This window comes from Rana temporaria, chromosome 13 (genome assembly GCF_905171775.1).
Source record: "Rana temporaria chromosome 13, aRanTem1.1, whole genome shotgun sequence".
In the NCBI taxonomy this organism is placed as follows: Eukaryota; Metazoa; Chordata; class Amphibia; order Anura; family Ranidae; genus Rana; species Rana temporaria.
The window spans coordinates 4,304,165-4,323,872 of record NC_053501.1 but is presented as its reverse complement, the minus strand read 5'-3'; the positions used below and the strand labels follow the sequence as shown (position 1 = coordinate 4,323,872).

The 19,708-nt window shown below is 49.9% G+C and overlaps 1 protein-coding gene across 2 annotated transcripts in view; it reads left to right on the top strand.

Annotated features, from left to right (window-relative positions):
* CDC42BPB (CDC42 binding protein kinase beta) overlaps positions 1-19,708 on the top strand; it is a 141,640-nt gene that overhangs the window by 69,924 nt on the left and 52,008 nt on the right. For both annotated transcript variants that reach the window (XM_040332970.1, XM_040332969.1), the window contains exons 7-15: positions 977-1,177; positions 6,813-7,061; positions 7,148-7,227; positions 8,466-8,632; positions 10,674-10,793; positions 13,514-13,647; positions 15,893-16,135; positions 17,457-17,567; positions 18,433-18,674. In XM_040332970.1, the coding sequence (XP_040188904.1) occupies positions 977-1,177; positions 6,813-7,061; positions 7,148-7,227; positions 8,466-8,632; positions 10,674-10,793; positions 13,514-13,647; positions 15,893-16,135; positions 17,457-17,567; positions 18,433-18,674 (1,547 nt within the window). The remainder of the gene's footprint in view (positions 1-976; positions 1,178-6,812; positions 7,062-7,147; positions 7,228-8,465; positions 8,633-10,673; positions 10,794-13,513; positions 13,648-15,892; positions 16,136-17,456; positions 17,568-18,432; positions 18,675-19,708) is intronic.

Genomic DNA, 19,708 nt, shown 5'->3' with positions numbered 1-19,708 from the left:
GGCTGTTATTTTAACCAATGTTCCTCAGTCACCACCAATATATTCAGTATTGACAATTGCAGCCTCCATGTTTTTCTCTGGGTTTCATGATCACCTCTCCTACATAGTTACATAGTAGATGAGGTTGAAAAAAGACACAAGTCCAATAAAGTGCAACCTCTGTGTGTGCTTATATGTCAGTATACACAGATGACTTCTGGGTAAGTGTCCCTTGTGGCAAGTCCTTCATGTGATGGTAAAGCTTCATTTCCACTGGCGTTTTTACAGCCACTTTTCTGAGCATTTTTTACAGCTTAAAAACGCCTGTCCATGTTATTCTATGGCATCATGCCCACATAGGCGTTTTTGAGCTGCAAATGGCATAGGCGTTTTTGAGCTTTAAAAAAAACGCAGGGCCAGGGCGTTCTGAAGCTCCAGAGTAGAGCTGTAAAAACGCCAGACGTTAAAAAAACGCGCGAAAACGCTACTGTGTCATTTTTAAAATTTTTTTTTTTTTTTACAAAATAAACATGGACAGGCGTTTTTAAGCTGTAAAAACGCCAGTGGAAATGAAGCCTTAAGCTTTTTTTATTTTTTTGTTAAATAAACATGTCTTTCTTACCTGTTCTGTGCTTTTTGCACAAAGCTGCTCCAATCCTCCTCCTCTTGGGTCCCCCATTGGGGCTCCTAGCTCCACCCCCTTCAATGCCCCCATAGGAAGCTGCTTTCTATAGTGGAGCTCATAGAATACATTGAGGTAAAAAAGGCTGCTTTGGAATCACTTTAAGTGAATCCTTCACGTTTTTGGAATTTAATAATCCCTCCCTGACCCACGGAAAGGGTTCCGCCCCTTTTTATTCCCATTTGCTGGCTAATGCTGGTCAATTTTTATAGTTTTGTAGAGATGAACTGATGTGTTTGCCTATATTTTATATATTTTTTGTCCATGCTTCTTACAATCTGTTTAATCGGATCCAATCTCTCTTCCTTTGTGCAGGTGCAATCTTCAGTGGCAGTCGGAACACCCGATTATATTTCTCCGGAAATTCTACAAGCGATGGAGGATGGGATGGGAAAATACGGCCCGGAATGTGACTGGTGGTCTCTGGGAGTCTGCATGTATGAAATGCTGTATGGAGAGACGCCTTTCTATGCCGAATCTCTGGTGGAGACGTACGGGAAGATCATGAATCATGAGGTAGCTATTCCTCCCATCCAGACATGAAGAGGACGTTCCCTCGTAAAGCGGAGGGCCACACAAAAATACAACCTGTCCGGACCCCCCCCCCCCTCCGGTGTCACATTTGGCATCGTTTAACCGCTTCCCGACCGCCGCATGTACATATACGTCGGCAGAATGGCACGGACAGGCAAATGGGCGTACAGGTACGTCCTTACCTTTTTCCGCGGGTCGGGGTCCGGCCGGGACCCCCCCCCCCCCCCTGTACATGCGGCGGTCGGATTCCCTCGGGGAGCGATCCGGGACGACGGCGCGGCTATTCGTTTATAGCCGCTCCGTCGCGATCGCTCCCCGGAGCTGAAGAACGGGGGGGGGGGGGGGGGGGCGTATGTAAACACAGCTTCCCCGTGCTTCACTGTGGCGGCGTATCGATCGAGTGATCCCTTTTATAGGGAGACTCGATCGATGACGTCAGACCTACAGCCACACCCCCCTACAGTTGTAAACACACACTAGGTGAACACTAACTCCTACAGCGCCCCCTGTGGTTAACTCCCAAACTGCAACTGTCTTTTTTTACAATAAACAATGCAATTTTAATGCATTTTTTGCTGTGAAAATGACAATGGTCCCAAAAATGTGTCAAAATTGTCCGATGTGTCCGCCATGATGTCGCAGTCACGAAAAAAATCGCTGATTGCCGCCATTAGTAGTAAAAAAAAAAAATATTAATAAAAATGCAATAAAACTATCCCCTATTTTGTAAACACTATAAATTTTGCGCAAACCAATCGATAAACGCTTATTGCGATTTTTTTTTTTTTTTTTACCAGAAATATGTAGAAGAATACGTATCGGCCTAAACTGAGGGAAAAAACTTTTTTTTTTTTTAAATATATTTTTGGGGATATTTATTATAGCAAAAAGTAAAAAATATTGAATTTTTTTTCAAAATTGTCGCTCTATTTTTGTTTATAGCGCAAAAAATAAAATCGCAGAGGTGATCAAATACCACCAAAAGAAAGATCTATTTGTGGGGAAAAAAAAGAACGCCAATTTTGTTTGGGAGCCACGTCGCAGGACCGCGCAGTTGTCAGTTAAAGCGACGCAGTGCCAAATCGCAAAAAGTGCTCTGGTCTTTGGGCAGCAATATGGTCCGGGGGTTAAGTGAACTTGGAGACACTTTTTCAGTTTACTCATTCAGGGCAGAGTGACCTTGATGGCCCAGAGCTCCCTCCTCCACCCAGGATGGTATACTCAGGGCTGCTTTTAGAAACCACAGGGCTGTAGTATTGCACAGAGCGGCCCCAATCCTCCTCTTCTTGGGTCCCCCAGCAGCGAGCCTGGCTTCTCCTCCTTTTTGTGTGTGTCCCCCCCCCCATAGTAAGCCGCTTGCCATAGAGGCGCACAGTGTCTGCGTGTTGTGTGTGTCTATAGAGCCGCACTCCATAGACTTACACAGCGGGACTTATCTCTGTATTTTGGAGGTTACAGGTCAAGTACAAATGCATAATTCATTGTGAAAGTGCGCTTGGCTTTAATGGAATGTATTACACTGCACTATAAAAGCATGGGAGGCATTCACATCCGTTCCGGGAACATTACATCAGTACATCTTTATTAACCACTTAAGACCCGGACCATTTGGCTGGCCAAAGACCAGGGAACTTTTTGGGATTCGATGCTGGTCGCTTTAACCGCTTAAGGACCGCCGCACGACGATATACGTCGGCAGAATGGCACGGCTGGACACATCAGGCGGCGCGCTCGCGACCCGGTCCGAAGCTCCGTGACTGCGCCCGCGGGACCCGATCGCCGCCGGTGTCCCGCGATCGGTCACAGGAGCTGAAGAACGGGGAGAGGTGAGTGTAAACACAGCTTCCCCGTTCTTCTCTGTGGCGCTGTCCGTGATCGTCTCTTCCCTGATATAGGGAACGACGATCAATGACGTCACACGTCCAGCCCCGCCCCCCTGCAGTTAGAAACACACATGAGGTCACACTTAACCCCCCACAGCGCCACCTAGTGGTTAACCCCTTCACTGCCATTGTCACAGTAATCAGTGCATTTTTAAATGCATTTTTTGCTGTGAAAATGACAATGGTCCCAAAAATGTGTCAAAATTGTGCGATGTGTCCGCCATAATGTCGCAGTCACGAAAAAAATCGCTGATCGCCACCATTAGTAGTAAAAAAAAAAAAAATATTAATAAAAATGCCATAAAACTATCCCCTATTTTGTAAACGCTATAAATTTTGCGCAAACCAATCAAACGCTTATTGCGTTTTTTTTGTTTTGTTTCTTTTTACCAAAAATAGGTAGAATACGTATCGGCCTAAACTGAGAATTTTTTTTTTTATTTATCTTTTTTTGGGGGGATATTTATTATAGCGCAAATTAAAAAATATTGCATTTTTTGTCGCTCTATTTTGGTTTATAGCGAAAAAAATAAAAACCGCAGAGGTGATCAAATATCACCAAAAGAAAGCTCTAATTGTGGAGGGGGGCGTCGAACTTGTTTTGGGAGCCACGTCGCACGACCGCGCAATTGTCAGTTAAAGCGACGCAGTGCCGAATCGCAAAAAGGGGCCTGGTGGTCCTTTACCTGCATTTTGGTCCGGGTCTTAAGTGGTTAACTGACAATTGTGCATCGTGTCACCCAAACAACAAAATTTGCGTCCTTAGCCCCCCCCCCACAAATGGAGCTTTCTTTTTGGTGGTCTTTTTGTTTATAGCGCAAAAAAAAAGGGCAATACCACCCAAAAAAATCTCTATTTGTGGGGAAAAAAGAACATAAATTGTATTTGGGTACCGCGTCGAACGACCGATTGTCGGTTAAAGCAACGCAGCGCCGTATTCCAAAAAAATGGCCTGATCCGGGAGGGGGTGGGGGGGGGTGTAAAATCGTCTGGAGGTGAAGTGGTTAAGTAGGGATGGTGGGGGGCTTAAAAGGCGGCAGCAATTTCGCTCTATATCGGCCAACTTTTTGGCATGCCATTTCCTCCTAGACAGGTGCACTTTAAATGTTGGCAGCGCAATTATTAATTTGTAGTTGCGGAGCGTCTTGTCAGTATTACACTGTGTGCATTGTGTTTTCCCGGACAGATAAAGGATTACAGAATGGATGTAATTGGGTAAGACAGATCCCGCGCCCTGATATGCCGCTTGCACAGACGGCAGTACTGCGGTTTATGGCAGCTTTCCAGTTGAGCGTAGAGAGAGAAAATGTGGCGACGCTGGCAGCTCCTCAAACCGCCTGTCTCACACCCCATGGTGCCAGAGCAGATAGAGTTTCATTCACAACTTTTCCGATAACGCGGCTCGATAGCCTGGCTTTAAAGGTCATCTCCGCCCAAAAAACAACAATATTTTATCTTTCAGTATGTTTGTTAACCGCTTGCCGATCGCTGCACGCCGGCAGAATGGCACAGCTGCGCAAAGGGGGGCGGCGTACCTGTACGTCCCCTTTAAATCCTGTCGGCGCGTGCAACCGCCCGCTACGTGACCATGCACGCAGGAGCGGCGAACTCGATGCTCGCCGGCGGGCCTGCGATCACATCACGGAGCGGCAGAACGGGGAGATGCCTATTTAAAAAAAAAGCATTCCCCTAGCAACATGACAGTGATCGACTGCTCTCTGTGATCGGAAGCCGTGATCTCTGTCATGCTGTAGTGAGCCTCCCTTCTGTTAGAATCACCCCCTAGGACACACTTACCCCCCCCCCCCCCCCCCGTGGTTAACCCCTTCCCTGCCAGTGTCATTTACACAGTAACCAGTGCATTTTTATAGCACTGATCGCTGTATAAATGACAATGGTCCCTAAATAGCGTCAAAAGTGTCTGATGTGTCCGCCATAATGTCGCAGTCACGATAAAAATCGCTCATCGCAGCCATTACTAGTAAAAAAAATTATGAATAAAAATGCCATAAAACTATCCCCTATTTTGTAGACCATGGGTCTTTAAACTACGGCCCTCCAGTTGTTCAGGAACTACAATTCCCATCATGCCTAGTCATGTCTGTGAATGTCAGCATGTTACAATGTCTCATGGGATGTGTAGTTCCACAACAGCTGGAGGGCCGTAGTTTGAGGATCCCTGTTGTAGATGATATAACTTGCTGAAGAATGGGGGAGATGTCAGTGTAAACACAACATCTCCTCGTTCTTGCGACACGTCACTGATGGTCTGTTCCCTGTCATCGGGAACACAATCTGTGATGTGTCGCTCGTAGCCACGCCCCCTAACGGTTAGAGTCACTCCCTAGGACACACTTAACCCCTTCAGCGCCCCCTAGTGGTTAACCCCTTCACTGCCAAGTATCATTTTTACAGTAATCGTGCATTTTTATAGCACTGATCGCTGTGAAAATGATAATGGTCCCAAAATGGTGTCAAATGTCTGAAGTGTCCGCCATAATGTCGCAGTCACGATAAAAATCGCGATCGCCGCCATTACTAGTAAAAAATATAAAAATACCCTAAAACTATCCCCTATTTTGTAGACACTATAACTTTTGCGCAAACCAATCAATAAACGCTTAATGCGATTTATATATATTTTTTTTTCCCAAAAATATGTAGAAGAATACGTATCGGCCTAAGCTGAGGAAAACAAAACATTTTTTATAGATTTTTGGGGATATTTATTATAGAAAAAAGTACAAAATATATATATTTCATTTTTTTCAAAGTTGTCGCTCTATTTTTGTTTATAGCGCAAAAAATAAAAACCGCAGAGGTGATCAAATACCACCAAAAGAAAGCTCTATTTATGGGGGAATTTGTTTGGGAGCCACGTCGCACGACCGCACAATTGTCAGTTAAAGCGACGCAGTGCCGAATCGCAAAAAAATGCTCTGGTCTATGGCCAGCCAAATGGTCCGGGGGCTGAAGTGGTTAAAAACATCAAAATCAACTTTTGAAATATTAATGCCCTCGTCCTTTTGCCTAAGAAACCAATAGCGGCACATTGTGCTGTCTGTTAGGGTCACCGTACAATCTGGGCTTCCTTTCCCTTAGTGCCGTCCTCCTTCACTTACTTCATCCTTCCATTTTGCTTTTAAATGTCCTTATTTCTTCTGAGAAATCCTCACTTCCTGTTCTTCTGTCTGTAACTCCACACAGTAATGCAAGGCTTTCTCCCTGGTGTGGAGAAAGCCTCTTAAGTGGGGAGGGGGCGAGCAGGAGAGTTGGGACGCTCTCTACTTTCCGGATAGAGAAAGGAGGTGTGTGTTAGTGGGCGTCCCGACACTCCTGCTCGCCCCCTCAAGAGACTTTCTCCACACCAGGGAGAAAGCCTTGCACCACTGTGTGGAGTTACAGACAGAAGAACAGGAAGTGAGGATTTCTCAGAAGAAATAAGGACATTTGAAAGCAAAATGGAAGGATGAGGTAAGTGAAGGAGGACTGCACTAAGGTAAAGGAAGATATTTAGGGATTTTTTTTTTTACCTTTACAACCCCTTTAAGATTTACCAAATCTTTGTAAAATGAAGACTTCCAATTATCCAGCCAATATGTGTGAGATCGGGTAGATCCTTGCGCTACTACTGCTAGATCTAAAGGGGATTGTACAATCAGATTGTACCGTAATCCTAACGATGGGCAATATACCTATACAAGCATTTGATGCCAATCGTTTTGTTTTTCCAGGAGCGTTTCCAGTTCCCCTCCCACATCAGCGACGTGTCGGAGACGGCGAAAGATCTGATCCAGAGGCTGATCTGCAGCCGAGATCGCAGACTGGGACAGAACGGAATCGACGACTTTAAGACTCACACGTTCTTTGAGGGGATGGATTGGGAGAACATCAGAAATATGGAAGCGCCTTACATCCCGGATGTCAGCAGCCCTTCCGACACGTCCAACTTCGACGTGGACGACGACATCCTGAGGAACCCGGTACGTTGTGATCCATACCGACACGTATCGGAGGACACTCTTCCTAATGTGGTGTTGAAGTTTGTTGTGTTCTTTGTTTTCCGCAGGAAGTGGTTCCCCCGAGTACGCACAGCGGCTTTTCAGGATTCCAACTACCTTTTGTGGGATTTACATACACCACAGAGAGGTAAGATTTGTATACCTTAAGGCAGGGCTCGACAAATCCCGGGCGCCAGGTCGCCATGGCGACTAGAAATAGTGTCTTTGAAGCTGGCGCCATCTGGTGGTGAGCCGTTAGTATTACAATATAATTATACACACACACACATTCTCCACACACGCACTTCAGCTTTAACAAGTAATGGTCAGCTGTTACTACAGTGAGCCACCATTCACTCTGTGTAGAGCAAACCTACCCATTTCCTCTAGAATTATTCTCATTATGTGATATATTTTCTTATTTCTATATTCTTTTCCCAGTTTCCTTCCCTGCCCTTCTTTTCCCAGTTTCCTTCCCTGCCCTTTTTCCTGCTTCCCTGCCCTTCTTTTGCCAGTTTCCTTCCCTACCCTTCTTTTGCCAGTTTCCTTCCCTGCCCTTCTTTTGCCAGTTTCCTTCCCTGCCCTTCTTTTGCCAGTTTCCTTCCCTGCCCTTCTTTTGCCAGTTTCCTTCCCTGCCCTTCTTTTGCCAGTTTCCTTCCCTGCCCTTCTTTTGCCAGTTTCCTTCCCTGCCCTTCTTTTGCCAGTTTCCTTCCCTGCCCTTCTTTTGCCAGTTTCCTTCCCTGCCCTTCTTTTGCCAGTTTCCTTCCCTGCCCTTCTTTTGCCAGTTTCCTTCCCTGCCCTTCTTTTGCCAGTTTCCTTCCCTGCCCTTCTTTTGCCAGTTTCCTTCCCTGCCCTTCTTTTGCCAGTTTCCTTCCCTGCCCTTCTTTTGCCAGTTTCCTTCCCTGCCCTTCTTTTGCCAGTTTCCTTCCCTGCCCTGCTATTATTTTGCCAGTTTCCTTCCCTTCCCTGCTATTCTTTTCCCAGTTTTCTTCCCTTCCCTGCCCTTCTTTTCCCAGTTTTCTCCCCTGCCCTTCTTTTCCCAGTTTTCTTCCCTTCCCTGCCCTTCTTTTCCCAGTTTTCTTCCCTTCCCTGCCCTTCTTTTCCCAGTTTTCTTCCCTGCCCTTCTTTTCCCAGTTTTCTTCCATCTGTAACTGCCCCAACATTCCCCCCCCATTTATTTTTGGATGTTACTTGGTTTTGCAGAAGTACATTACTCCTGTGGAATTTATTAAAATTGTCAACAGTATCACAAAAAAAATGTAGCTTGGCAAATGATAGGCAATTGATTTTCAGTGTTGGCATAACAGATGACCACAAGGATTATCAAGTACTTAAAGTTTTGACCAGAGTGTTTTTGAAGGATGCAAACAATCTTCTCTTCCATAGTTGTTTTTCAGACCGAGGCTCGCTGAAGGACATTATCCACACAAATGCTGTGACCAAGGATGAGGATGTGCAGCGTGGTCTGGAGAACAGTCTTCAGGTTGACGCCTATGAGCGCAGGATACGACGGTTGGAGCAGGAGAAGCTGGAACTAAATAGGAAGCTGCAAGGTTGGCATGGAGTTTGGATGCTTTACAAAGAATTGTCAGTTCTTTGATCACTGCTTGGGTTTCAGTCACACGGATTTATCTATGTGTACACCTATGGGAAGGGCCGTCTTTGCATGCAAGGGATACTATGGTGTTCCATGCATCCACATGCGGGCAGTCCTATTCAAGCTCTGACAAAGCTGGAGTATGCCTGTGTGGCGAAACGCCTTGATGTCATCGGGCCCTGCGTTCCCGGGGGGCGCAGTCCATGGGGCCCTGCGTTCCCAGGGGGCGCAGTCCATGGGGCCCTGCTTTCCCAGGGGGCGCAGTCCATGGGGCCCTGCGTTCCCGGGGGGCGCAGTCCATGGGGCCCTGCGTTCCCGGGGGGCTCAGTCCATGGGGCCCTGCGTTCCCGGGGGGCTCAGTCCATGGGGCCCTGCGTTCCCGGGGGGCTCAGTCCATGGGGCCCTGCGTTCCCGGGGGGCTCAGTCCATGGGGCCCTGCGTTCCCGGAGGGGGCTCAGTCCATGGGGCCCTGCGTTCCCGGAGGGGGCTCAGTCCATGGGGCCCTGCGTTCCCGGAGGGGGTCAGTCCATGGGGCCCTGCGTTCCCGGAGGGGGTCAGTCCATGGGGCCCTGCGTTCCCGGAGGGGGTCAGTCCATGGGGCCCTGCGTTCCCGGGGCGCTCAGTCCATGGGGCCCTGCGTTCCCGGGGGGCTCAGTCCATGGGGCCCTGCGTTCCCGGGGGGCTCAGTCCATGGGGCCCTGCGTTCCCGGGGGGCTCAGTCCATGGGGCCCTGCGTTCCCGGGGGGCTCAGTCCATGGGGCCCTGCGTTCCCGGGGGGCGCAGTCCATGGGGCCCTGCTTTCCCGGGGGGCGCAGTCCATGGGGCCCTGCTTTCCCGGGGGGCGCAGTCCATGGGGCCCTGCTTTCCCGGGGGGCTCAGTCCATGGGGCCCTGCGTTCCCGGGGGGCTCAGTCCATGGGGCCCTGCGTTCCCGGAGGGGGCTCAGTCCATGGGGCCCTGCGTTCCCGGAGGGGGGTCAGTCCATGGGGCCCTGCGTTCCCGGAGGGGGTCAGTCCATGGGGCCCTGCGTTCCCGGAGGGGGTCAGTCCATGGGGCCCTGCGTTCCCGGAGGGGGTCAGTCCATGGGGCCCTGCGTTCCCGGAGGGGGTCAGTCCATGGGGCCCTGCGTTCCCGGAGGGGGTCAGTCCATGGGGCCCTGCGTTCCCGGAGGGGGTCAGTCCATGGGGCCCTGCGTTCCCGGAGGGGGTCAGTCCATGGGGCCCTGCGTTCCCGGAGGGGGTCAGTCCATGGGGCCCTGCGTTCCCGGGGGGCTCAGTCCATGGGGCCCTGCGTTCCCGGGGGGCTCAGTCCATGGGGCCCTGCGTTCCCGGGGGGCTCAGTCCATGGGGCCCTGCGTTCCCGGAGGGGGTCAGTCCATGGGGCCCTGCGTTCCCGGAGGGGGTCAGTCCATGGGGCCCTGCGTTCCCGGAGGGGGTCAGTCCATGGGGCCCTGCGTTCCCGGAGGGGGTCAGTCCATGGGGCCCTGCGTTCCCGGAGGGGGTCAGTCCATGGGGCCCTGCGTTCCCGGAGGGGGTCAGTCCATGGGGCCCTGCGTTCCCGGAGGGGGTCAGTCCATGGGGCCCTGCGTTCCCGGAGGGGGTCAGTCCATGGGGCCCTGCGTTCCCGGAGGGGGTCAGTCCATGGGGCCCTGCGTTCCCGGCGTCACCGAGCCCCTGCGCTCCCGGCGTCACCGAGCCCCTGCGGTCGAGTCTCTGGAGAAACTGCTCTTGCACTTTGCAAAAGTGCACTGTCTATTTGCCTTTAGTAAATCAACCTCTGTGTGGAATTGAACTTGCCCGCACAAAGTTGCACAAAACACCTGCGCAGTACCGCGGAGGCGACCCTTCACACAGATGTGCGCATTGATGTGTCCATGATACCTTGCATATTAAAAAACATAAGATGCTCCTCTGTTCACATTCTTTGATAGTGAATGAATTGTAAAAAAAAAAAAATAACCTGAATGAAATGTCCAAACACACCTTCTGATTTCCCCAGAATCCACGCAAACAGTCCAGTCTCTCCAGGGCTCCTCTCGAGCAATAGGAACCTTAAACCGGGACAAAGAAATCCGAAAACTAAACGAAGAAGTGGAGCGCTTAAAGAATAAAATATCAGGTATGCCATCTAAATTGGAGAAGTTTCCCCGTTCTTCCATCCTGCAGCTTGTCATTTACCCTACATTCCTATGGACAGTAGTGGGCACTAGGGATGCGCCCGATGTTCGCCTGTTCACTGAATAGCGAACAATTCTGAGCTGCAATTTCGAATGCCGCAACACCCTTTAAAAGTCTATGGGAGAATACAAAAGTGCTAATTTTAAAGGTTAATATGCAAGTTATTGTCATAAAGTGTTTGGGGACCCGGTCCTGCCCCAGGGGACATGTATCAAGTGGAACAATAAAAGTAAAATATTCCTTTAACTTTCATACCTGGGGGGTGTCAATAGTATGCCTGTGAAGTAGCGCATGTTTCCCGTGTTTAGAACAGTCCCTCAGTCCCTGCACAAAATGACATTTCTAAAGGAGAAAAAGTGTTGCGGCTATAATGAATTGTCGGGTCCCAGTCCATTACCAGGCCCTTTGGGTCTGGTATGAATATTAAGGGGAACCCCAAACCAAAATGAAAAAAAAAAATGCCTGGGGGTCCCCCCAAATTCCGTACTAGGCCGATATTAACGGGAACCCTGCGCCAATTTTTATTTTTTTAAATGGCGTAGGGGTCCCACTCTCATGCCAGACCCTTCAGGTCTGGTATGGATTTTAAAGGGAACCCCGCACCAATATAAAAAAATGGCGTGGGTTTCCCCCTCCAAACTAGGTACCAGACCCTTATCTGAGCACACAACCTGGCAGGCCGCAGGAAAAGAGGGGGGGTGAGAGAGCGGCCCCCCATCTCCCCCTCCCCCCCTGAACCGTACTGGGGGCAAGGGCCTCATCCCCACAGCCCTTGCCCGGTGGTTGTGGGGGTCTGCAGGCGGGGGGGGGGGGGGGTTATTGGAATCTGGAAGCCCCCTTTAACAAAGGGGACCCCCAGATCCCGCCCCCTCATGTGAACTAGTAACGAGTACATTGTACCCAGAGATTGTTGTTCTTCTGGAAGGTTCTCCTCTCTCCACAGAGGAATGCTGGAGCTCTGTCAGAGTGGCCATCAGGTTCTTGGTCACCTTCCCGACTAAGACCCTTCTCCCTGATCGTGCAGTTTGGCTGGGCGGCCCGCTCTAAGAAGAGTCCTGGCGGTTCCAAACTTCCATTTACGGATGATGGAGGCCACTGTGCTCATTGGGACCTACAGTTCTGCAGAAATATTTCTGTACCCTTCCCCCGACCTGTGCCTCCATCCAATCCTGTCTTCGAAGTGTGTGTGTATATATATATATGTGTGTGTGTGTGTGTGTGTGTATATGTATATATATATAGACAGGAAGTCAGGTAAATCTGTGGGTGTTGTCACAGACGCGAGATACATTTCTGCCTTGTTTAGACAATACACCAATTGTTATTAGGCGTCGGCTGCAGAAGTAGCCAGAAAAAGTTTAGGGTGTTGGAAAACTTCAGCTGTTCAGAATGAGGCAATTAAGGCCTCTATAAGTAATCCAGAGGATTACCACATATTGCTGCATCCTGAGGCTTTGTGAGTAAGGAGAGCAGTAGCTGAAAGTCTTCTGAGGAGGTGATTGATTTTTCTGTGTGATAAAAATCAAAAGACTATTGTTTTTCTGCTGTATGACCAGCTGTGTCTGCCCAGCACTAGGCTGTGCCAGACTCCCTAGATAGGTTCCTGTGTGGTGAAGGTAGACGCCCCACGTGGCCAAGGTTTATTTTATGTTTGATTTTGTTTATGCTGTTTGGATGCTTGCACTTGTTTCCAGCAAGATGGAAGAATAAACCAACATCTTTGTTTTCAACCGTCTTCGACTGCCTGTCTGTATAAATTCAGTGTGTGGTGATCCCATCCAGGGGGTCACACACCCCGCTACCAAGCTAACCCCTTACAAAATATATAATGTGTGTGTGTGTGAACTTTAATGGCATCCCAGTCTTAGTCCGTAGGGTTTAATATTGAGTTGGCCCCGCCCTTTGCAGCTTCAACTCTTCTGGAAAGGCCGTCCACAAGGTTTAGGAGGGTGTCTATGGGAATGTTTGACCATTCTTCCAGAAGTGCATTTGTGAGGTCAGGCATTGAAGTGGACGAGAAGGTCTCTTAAATCCATAGTGCTCTGTGAATCCTTTTATGTGTTAAACTTTTTATTAAAGCGGTGGTTCACCCTCCATAACAACATTTTAGCATAAAATTAGGCATAGTAGCGCGAGCTATAGTATGCCTGTATTTATTTTTTTAGCCCCGTACTCACTGTGCAATCGTATAGATAAGATTCCGACTCCCCGCGGGGAATGGGCGTTCCTATCCAGAGGGAAGGTGATTGACGGCCGGCCCTGGCACGTCACGCTCCCCGAAGACAGCCGGAGTAGGTCTCGGCTCTTCACGGCGCTGTACGGCGCCTGCGCACAGACTATGCGCAGGCGCCGTGAAGAGCCAAGTCCTATTTCGGCTATTTCCGGAGAAGCGTGACGTGCCAGAGCCGGCCGTCAATCACCTTCTCTCTCCATAGGAACGCCCATTCCCCGGAATCTTCAATGTACAATAGCACAGCGAGTACCGGGATAAAAAAATACAGACAGGCATACTGTAGCTCGCGCTACTATGCCGAATTTAATGCTAGAGGAAAAAAAAAAAAAAAAATTTTTATATAGGGTGAACCCCCGCTTTAAGCAAGGGTTGTTATATAATAAAAAGAAAATGGTTAAAAAGTGATAAAAATGGGTTTCTCTTAAAAGATTCCGGTCGGATAGAGCGTCAGCTGGAGGATGCGGTTGCAATACGGCAGCAGTTGGAGGATTCCTCGAACAAACTGAAAGGCCTTGAAAAGCAGCAGAGAACATTGAGACAAGAGAGGGACGATCTGCAGAAGGTAGGTCATCTGCGAACATTGCACTCTGGATTTCTTGATTTAGATGTGGATAGTCCTATTGCTTATGAGTCTGAATATATCTTTGATCATTGTATCGATTCTTATTTTTTCGGGGATTCTGTGGGGACCCCCTAAATCCAGGACTTGGTAAACTGGCTGCTTTAGCTGGCTTTCTCACTGATACTCATGATCGTTTTCTGAACCTTTTTAAATTCTGAAATCGGTCCAATTCCCATTTTTAAAAGTATACTAAGCGCCCCCCTTATTTATCAGGACTGTATTTTCTCAAGTCTGTTTCATCCCTCAGGTCCTATACTGACTGACTAATAAAAAGCCTAATCCCCCTAATATGTGATTGTGGAATGTTTGCATCACGTCCCCCCTATATATACACGTAGATGGGGAATGGTTTTGTTGTCTGTCCCATTGATTTTGCTAGAAATGAAAGCAGGCTTGTCGGAAAAGTTTAAAGACTTTCATGATTCCCATGTGGGGGACATCTGTCCTCCAGGTCTCCGGGATTCTAGAGTGGGAAGGTGAAAACTGTTAGGAAATATCCTGCTAAGAAAATTCTTAGAAGTTGGTATTATATCCTGGAAGCCTATGCAGATGGTTTTAAATCTGCTGGGGCAAGATCCGGGACGACACATCGCCGAAAATTCGAAGCGGACCCGACGATTTGGAAAATCAGCCAAGTGGTTTATTTCTATTAGTGAATTTGGAATAAACTTTTAATGACTATATCCCAAACTGCCCTAATCTTCCCTGCAAAACTGGACTGTGTGTGTGTGTGTGTGTATGTGTATGTATATATATATATATATATATATATCCTGTCAGTGGGGGAAAAAAAGACAAGCCGCTTGTAAAAGAAGAGATTTAAAGCGTAGTTCCCCCCAAGAGTGGAAGCTACACTTCTCTACTGCCTCCCCCCCCCCCTCCTGTGCCGCCTCGGCTTCCTCCGCCGTGGCTGCCCGCGGCCCCCTCCTTCCTCCGCCGTGGCTGCCCGCGGCCCCCTCCTTCCTCCGCCGTGGCTGCCCGCGGCACCCTCCTTCCTCCGCCGTGGCTGCCCGCGGCACCCTCCTTCCTCCGCCGTGGCTGCCCGCGGCCCCCTCCTTCCTCCGCCGTGGCTGCCCGCGGCCCCCTCCTTCCTCCGCCGTGGCTGCCCGCTGCCCCCTCCTTCCTCCGCCGTGGCTGCCCGCGGCCCCCTCCTTCCTCCGCCGTGGCTGCCCGCGGCCCCCTCCTTCCTCCGCCGTGGCTGCCCGCGGCCCCCTCCTTCCTCCGCCGTGGCTGCCCGCGGCCCCCTCCTTCCTCCGCCGTGGCTGCCCGCGGCCCCCTCCTTCCTCCGCCGTGGCTGCCCGCGGCCCCCTCCTTCCTCCGCCGTGGCTGCCCGCGGCCCCCTCCTTCCTCCGCCGTGGCTGCCCGCGGCCCCCTCCTTCCTCCGCCGTGGCTGCCCGCGGCCCCCTCCTTCCTCCGCCGTGGCTGCCTTGGCCCCCTCCTTCCTCCGCCGTGGCTGCCTTGGCCCCCTCCTTCCTCCGCCGTGGCTGCCTTGGCCCCTTCCTTCCTCCGCTGTGGCTGCCCTCGGCCCCCTCCTTCCTCCGCCGTGGCTGCCCTCGGCCCCCTCCTTCCTCCGCCGTGGCTGCCTTGGCCCCTTCCTTCCTCCGCCGTGGCTGCCCTCGGCCCCTTCCTTCCTCCGCCGTGGCTGCCCTCGGCCCCTTCCTTCCTCCGCCGTGGCTGCCCTCGGCCCCTTCCTTCCTCCGCCGTGGCTGCCCTCGGCCCCCTCCTTCCTCCGCCGTGGCTGCCCTTGGCCCCCTCCTTCCTCCGCCGTGGCTGCCCTCGGCCCCCTCCTTCCTCCGCCGTGGCTGCCCTTGGCCCCCTCCTTCCTCCGCCGTGGCTGCCCTTGGCCCCCTCCTTCCTCCGCCGTGGCTGCCCTCGGCCCCCTCCTTCCTCCGCCGTGGCTGCCCTCGGCCCCCTCCTTCCTCCGCCGTGGCTGCCCGAGGGGGGGGGGGGGGGCAACTTAAGAAAATTATTACTTTGATGGTTGGAGTTCCTTTTTTAAGACATAACTTTCCTATGGGTGGTGAGTAAAAATTGTCGCTCTATTGAAAACCTGCACTGATACCCTGATACATTTGTGATCCCCCAATAGATGACGTTTCTCCCGCCAGCCGCTACAACATGTGGACTGTGCCTCTTGAGTTAAAGTATTTTACTTATAAATTTTGTATTTTTTTTTTTAATAAAGCAACTTTCTGAAGCTCAGGAGAGGCTGAGAAGTCAAACGAAGGAACTCAAGGACGCTCATCAACAGAGAAAGTTCGCCCTGCAAGAGTTTTCGGACCTCAATGAAAAGATGGCCGACCTGCGCTCACAGAAGCAAAAGCTGTCCCGGCAGCTGCGCGACAAAGAGGAAGAACTGGAAGTCGTCATGCAAAAACTGGACTCTATGCGTCAGGAAATGCGCAAGTCGGAAAAGGCCAGAAAAGAGGTGATCTTAAATACTCTGTGATTTTTTTTTTTTAACCGAATCCTTTACAGCAACCACTGGCATACTATTTTTTTACTTCAGGTAAAAAAAATTGATAATAAAAATGCCATAAACTACCCCAATTTTGTAGGCGCTATAACTTTTGCGCAAACCATTGGATATACGCTTATTGCGATTTATTTAGTTTTTGGTTAAATAAAAAAATGTAGAATACATTTAATAAGCTGAGATTTTTATTTTTATTTTAAACTAAAACATTAGGGATATTTATTATAGCAACAAGTACAAAATATCGTTTTTTTCCCCAAAATTGTCGCTCTATTTTTGTTTATAGCCCACAAAATAAAAACCGCAGAGGTGATCAAATACCACCAAAAGAAAGCTCTATTTGTGGGGGGGAGCCACGTCTCATGACCGTGCAATTGTCAGTTAAAGCGACACAGTGCCGAATTGTAAAAAGGGGCTTGGTCCTTTAGCTGCAAAATGGTCCGGGGCTGAACTGGTTAAACAGGAGCAATCAAAGGGTTAACTGTGTGCCTAACCAGTGTTTGTGTGTACACAATGTGCTGCTTTTACCAAGGGAAGTGATGGCTTTTATTCACTGCTTTGCAGGAACACAAAACCCATACCTCCCCCCCCTTTTTAGAACAGAACTCTGCCTTGTCTACATAGGCAGAGCTCCATTCCGAGTCCTCTACCCGACGATCGGCAGGTATCGAGTGCCCGACACCCGCAGATCGGCTTAATCGCAGCAGAAGCGTCCCGCACGTACCACCTGCAGGCGGAAGTGCAGGATCATGTGTATTTTTATATATATATATATATACCGTATTTATCGGGGTATACCGCGCACCGGCGTATAACGCGCACCCCAAACTTAGAAGGGAAGTTAAGGAAAAAACTTACATTTTGGATGCTCAGCCTTGTCGGTGTCCGTCTGCTGTCTTGCCCGGCGGCCTTGTCCGGCGTCCGTCTGCGGCTTTGCGCAGGGTCCATCCAGCCTTGTCGGTTTCCGTCGCGTCCGTCTGCTGGGGGTTACAGCATTGTGTGTTTGAGTTTGGCACCTCGGTTTCGGTGTGTTCGGCTTCTCTCGCGGAGCTGAGCCTGAGTGCGCAGTACACTCGGTTTGGTCTTTGTCGGCGGCGCTCAGAGACAGCGGGGATCGGCGTATAACGCGCACCCACGATTTTCCCCTGATTTTAAGGGGAAAAAAGTGCGCGTTATACGACGATAAATACGGTATAGATAATCGTGATGCACAGCCACCGCCCTGTAGCTGTAAAATGTTATTTACTTTCTGTGATCATCTTTTTGGTGTCAGGTGGAAGTTCTGCTGGAAGACGCCACAGCTGAGGCCTCCAAGGAGCGCAAATTACGAGAACACAGCGACAGTTTTTCCAAACAGCTGGAAGGTGATCTGGAAGCGCTTAAGGTAAAGACAATACAAGTTATTTTTCCCCCCTCTCGTTTTTGCATAAATGCATATTGTTATGAGTCGTCATCCATTTTTGTTTAAGAACACCAGCAAAAAAAGCAATTACAAGTAATAAAAGGATAAATCCACGAGTAGCATATCGTAAATTAGTACATAAAAGCTGAGCTCCACCAAGAAAATAAAAAAAATCTAAAATGCTGCAAAAAACATTTTTTTTATACATACCTGAAGTGCCATGTCCATTATCACACAGTGCCGTGGCTCAGGCTAACCCCGTCTCTCTCCTCACTGGCTGTGATTGGCAGCCAATGAGAAGTGCGAGCTCGGAGAGCTGAGGCAGTCATGCATTGTTTACTGTGAAAATGACAATTGCAGTTTAGGAGTTAACCACAGGGGGCACTGTAGGGGTTCAGTGTGACCTCATTTCTAACTGTAAGGGTGCGGGGCTGGACGTGTGACGTCATTTATCGTCCCCTATATCAGGGAACAGAAGACGATCAGTGACACTGCCACAACGAAGAACAGGGAAGGTGTGTTTACACTCACCTCTCCCCGTTCTTCAGCTCCTGTGACCGATCGCGGGACACCGGCGGCGATCGGGTCCCGCGGTCACGGAGCTTCGGACCGTGTCGCGAGCATGCCGCCGGCAGCGCGCTCGCGACCCCATGGCTGGGCTTAAGGAACCACGTATGTGATTGTGCCCAGCCGTGCCATTCTGCTGACGTGCATCGGCGTGAAGTGGTCCTTAAGTGGTTAAGGGAACCTATTTAGAAAATAAAAAACGAACCTTTACAACACCTCTAAGCCTTAAACTGAATAAACAATTGTGGGCAGACTGACCTTAGCATTTTTCTTTTTCCAGCTGAAGGGTGGTCGAGCCTTTGGATTCACCTCTGAGCAACAGCAGGAGCTCTCCAAGGTAAAAGCGGAGATGGAGAAGAAGATCCTGTATTACGAAGAGGAGTTGCTGCGAAGGGAGACCACTCACTCCCTGGAAATAAAGAATGTGAAGAAGGGGATTCATGACTTGGAGAGCCAGCAGCTCGCCTTACAGAAGGAGATCCTCATGTTAAAGGACAAACTGGAAAAAGCCAAGCGGGAGAGGTGGGGATTGGCGCTGCACATCGGCGTTATTAGTTTATCATGCATTTACTTTCCTTACACTGCAACTGCCTTTGCTACCTGCTGGCACTATATGTGCCGTGACCCATGGTACCTTGCTTTGCCACTCAGTTGATGTGGGGTGTGTGTATATATATATTCTGCATTCGCTGCTGGGAGTCCCGATGATCTACCGATATGGTTCCGGCTAACGTGAAAGTTCCTGTGCAGGCGCAATCTAATCTGCTGATATGGTTCCAGCTAACGAGAAAGATCCTTCAAGGACTGCGCAGGCGCAAACTTGCCGGCGGAAATCTCCGAACCTCGGCCGGCATCCAGGGCGTTGTGGATTTTGAGGAAAGTGGCCAGTCGCCCTCACGTCCTTGCTTCGCTCGGACGGCTCGCTCGGACTCCTGGCTCTTTTTTTAACATCCTCCAATCCACGGGGATGGTAAAGAATGAGCCTGGATGCCGTGCGAGGTTCGGAGATTTCTGTCGGCAAGTTTGCGCCTGCGCAGTCCTTGAAGGATCTTTCTCGTTAGGGGAACCTTAAGGACAAGTCACCGGCTCCTACAGTAGCTCAAGGGAGAAAAGGGAGGTGATCCCTGGTGCCACTCATTCTTATGGTCCTATGGTGGTAATTAGAGTGGCAACCTCAGTCTGGACTCCAACCAGGCCACGCCCCCCAATCAGTATATACCAATACATGTACATACCTTTTTCCCCTCACTGTATGTTGGTATTTGATCCCCTTCTGATTTTGTAAGTTTGCCCCACTGACAAAGAAATGATCAGTCTATAATCACTGACGTCGCACGTCCAGCCCCGCCCCCCTACAGTTAGAAACACATGAGGTCACACTTAACCCCCTACAGCGCCCCCTAGTGGTTAACTCCTAAGATGCAATTGTCATTTTCACAGTAATCACAGTGCATTTTTATAGCACTTTTCGCTGTGAAAATGCCAATGGTCCCAAAAATGTGTCAAAATTGTCCGAAGTGTCCGCCATAATGTCGCAGTCACAAAAAAAATCGCTG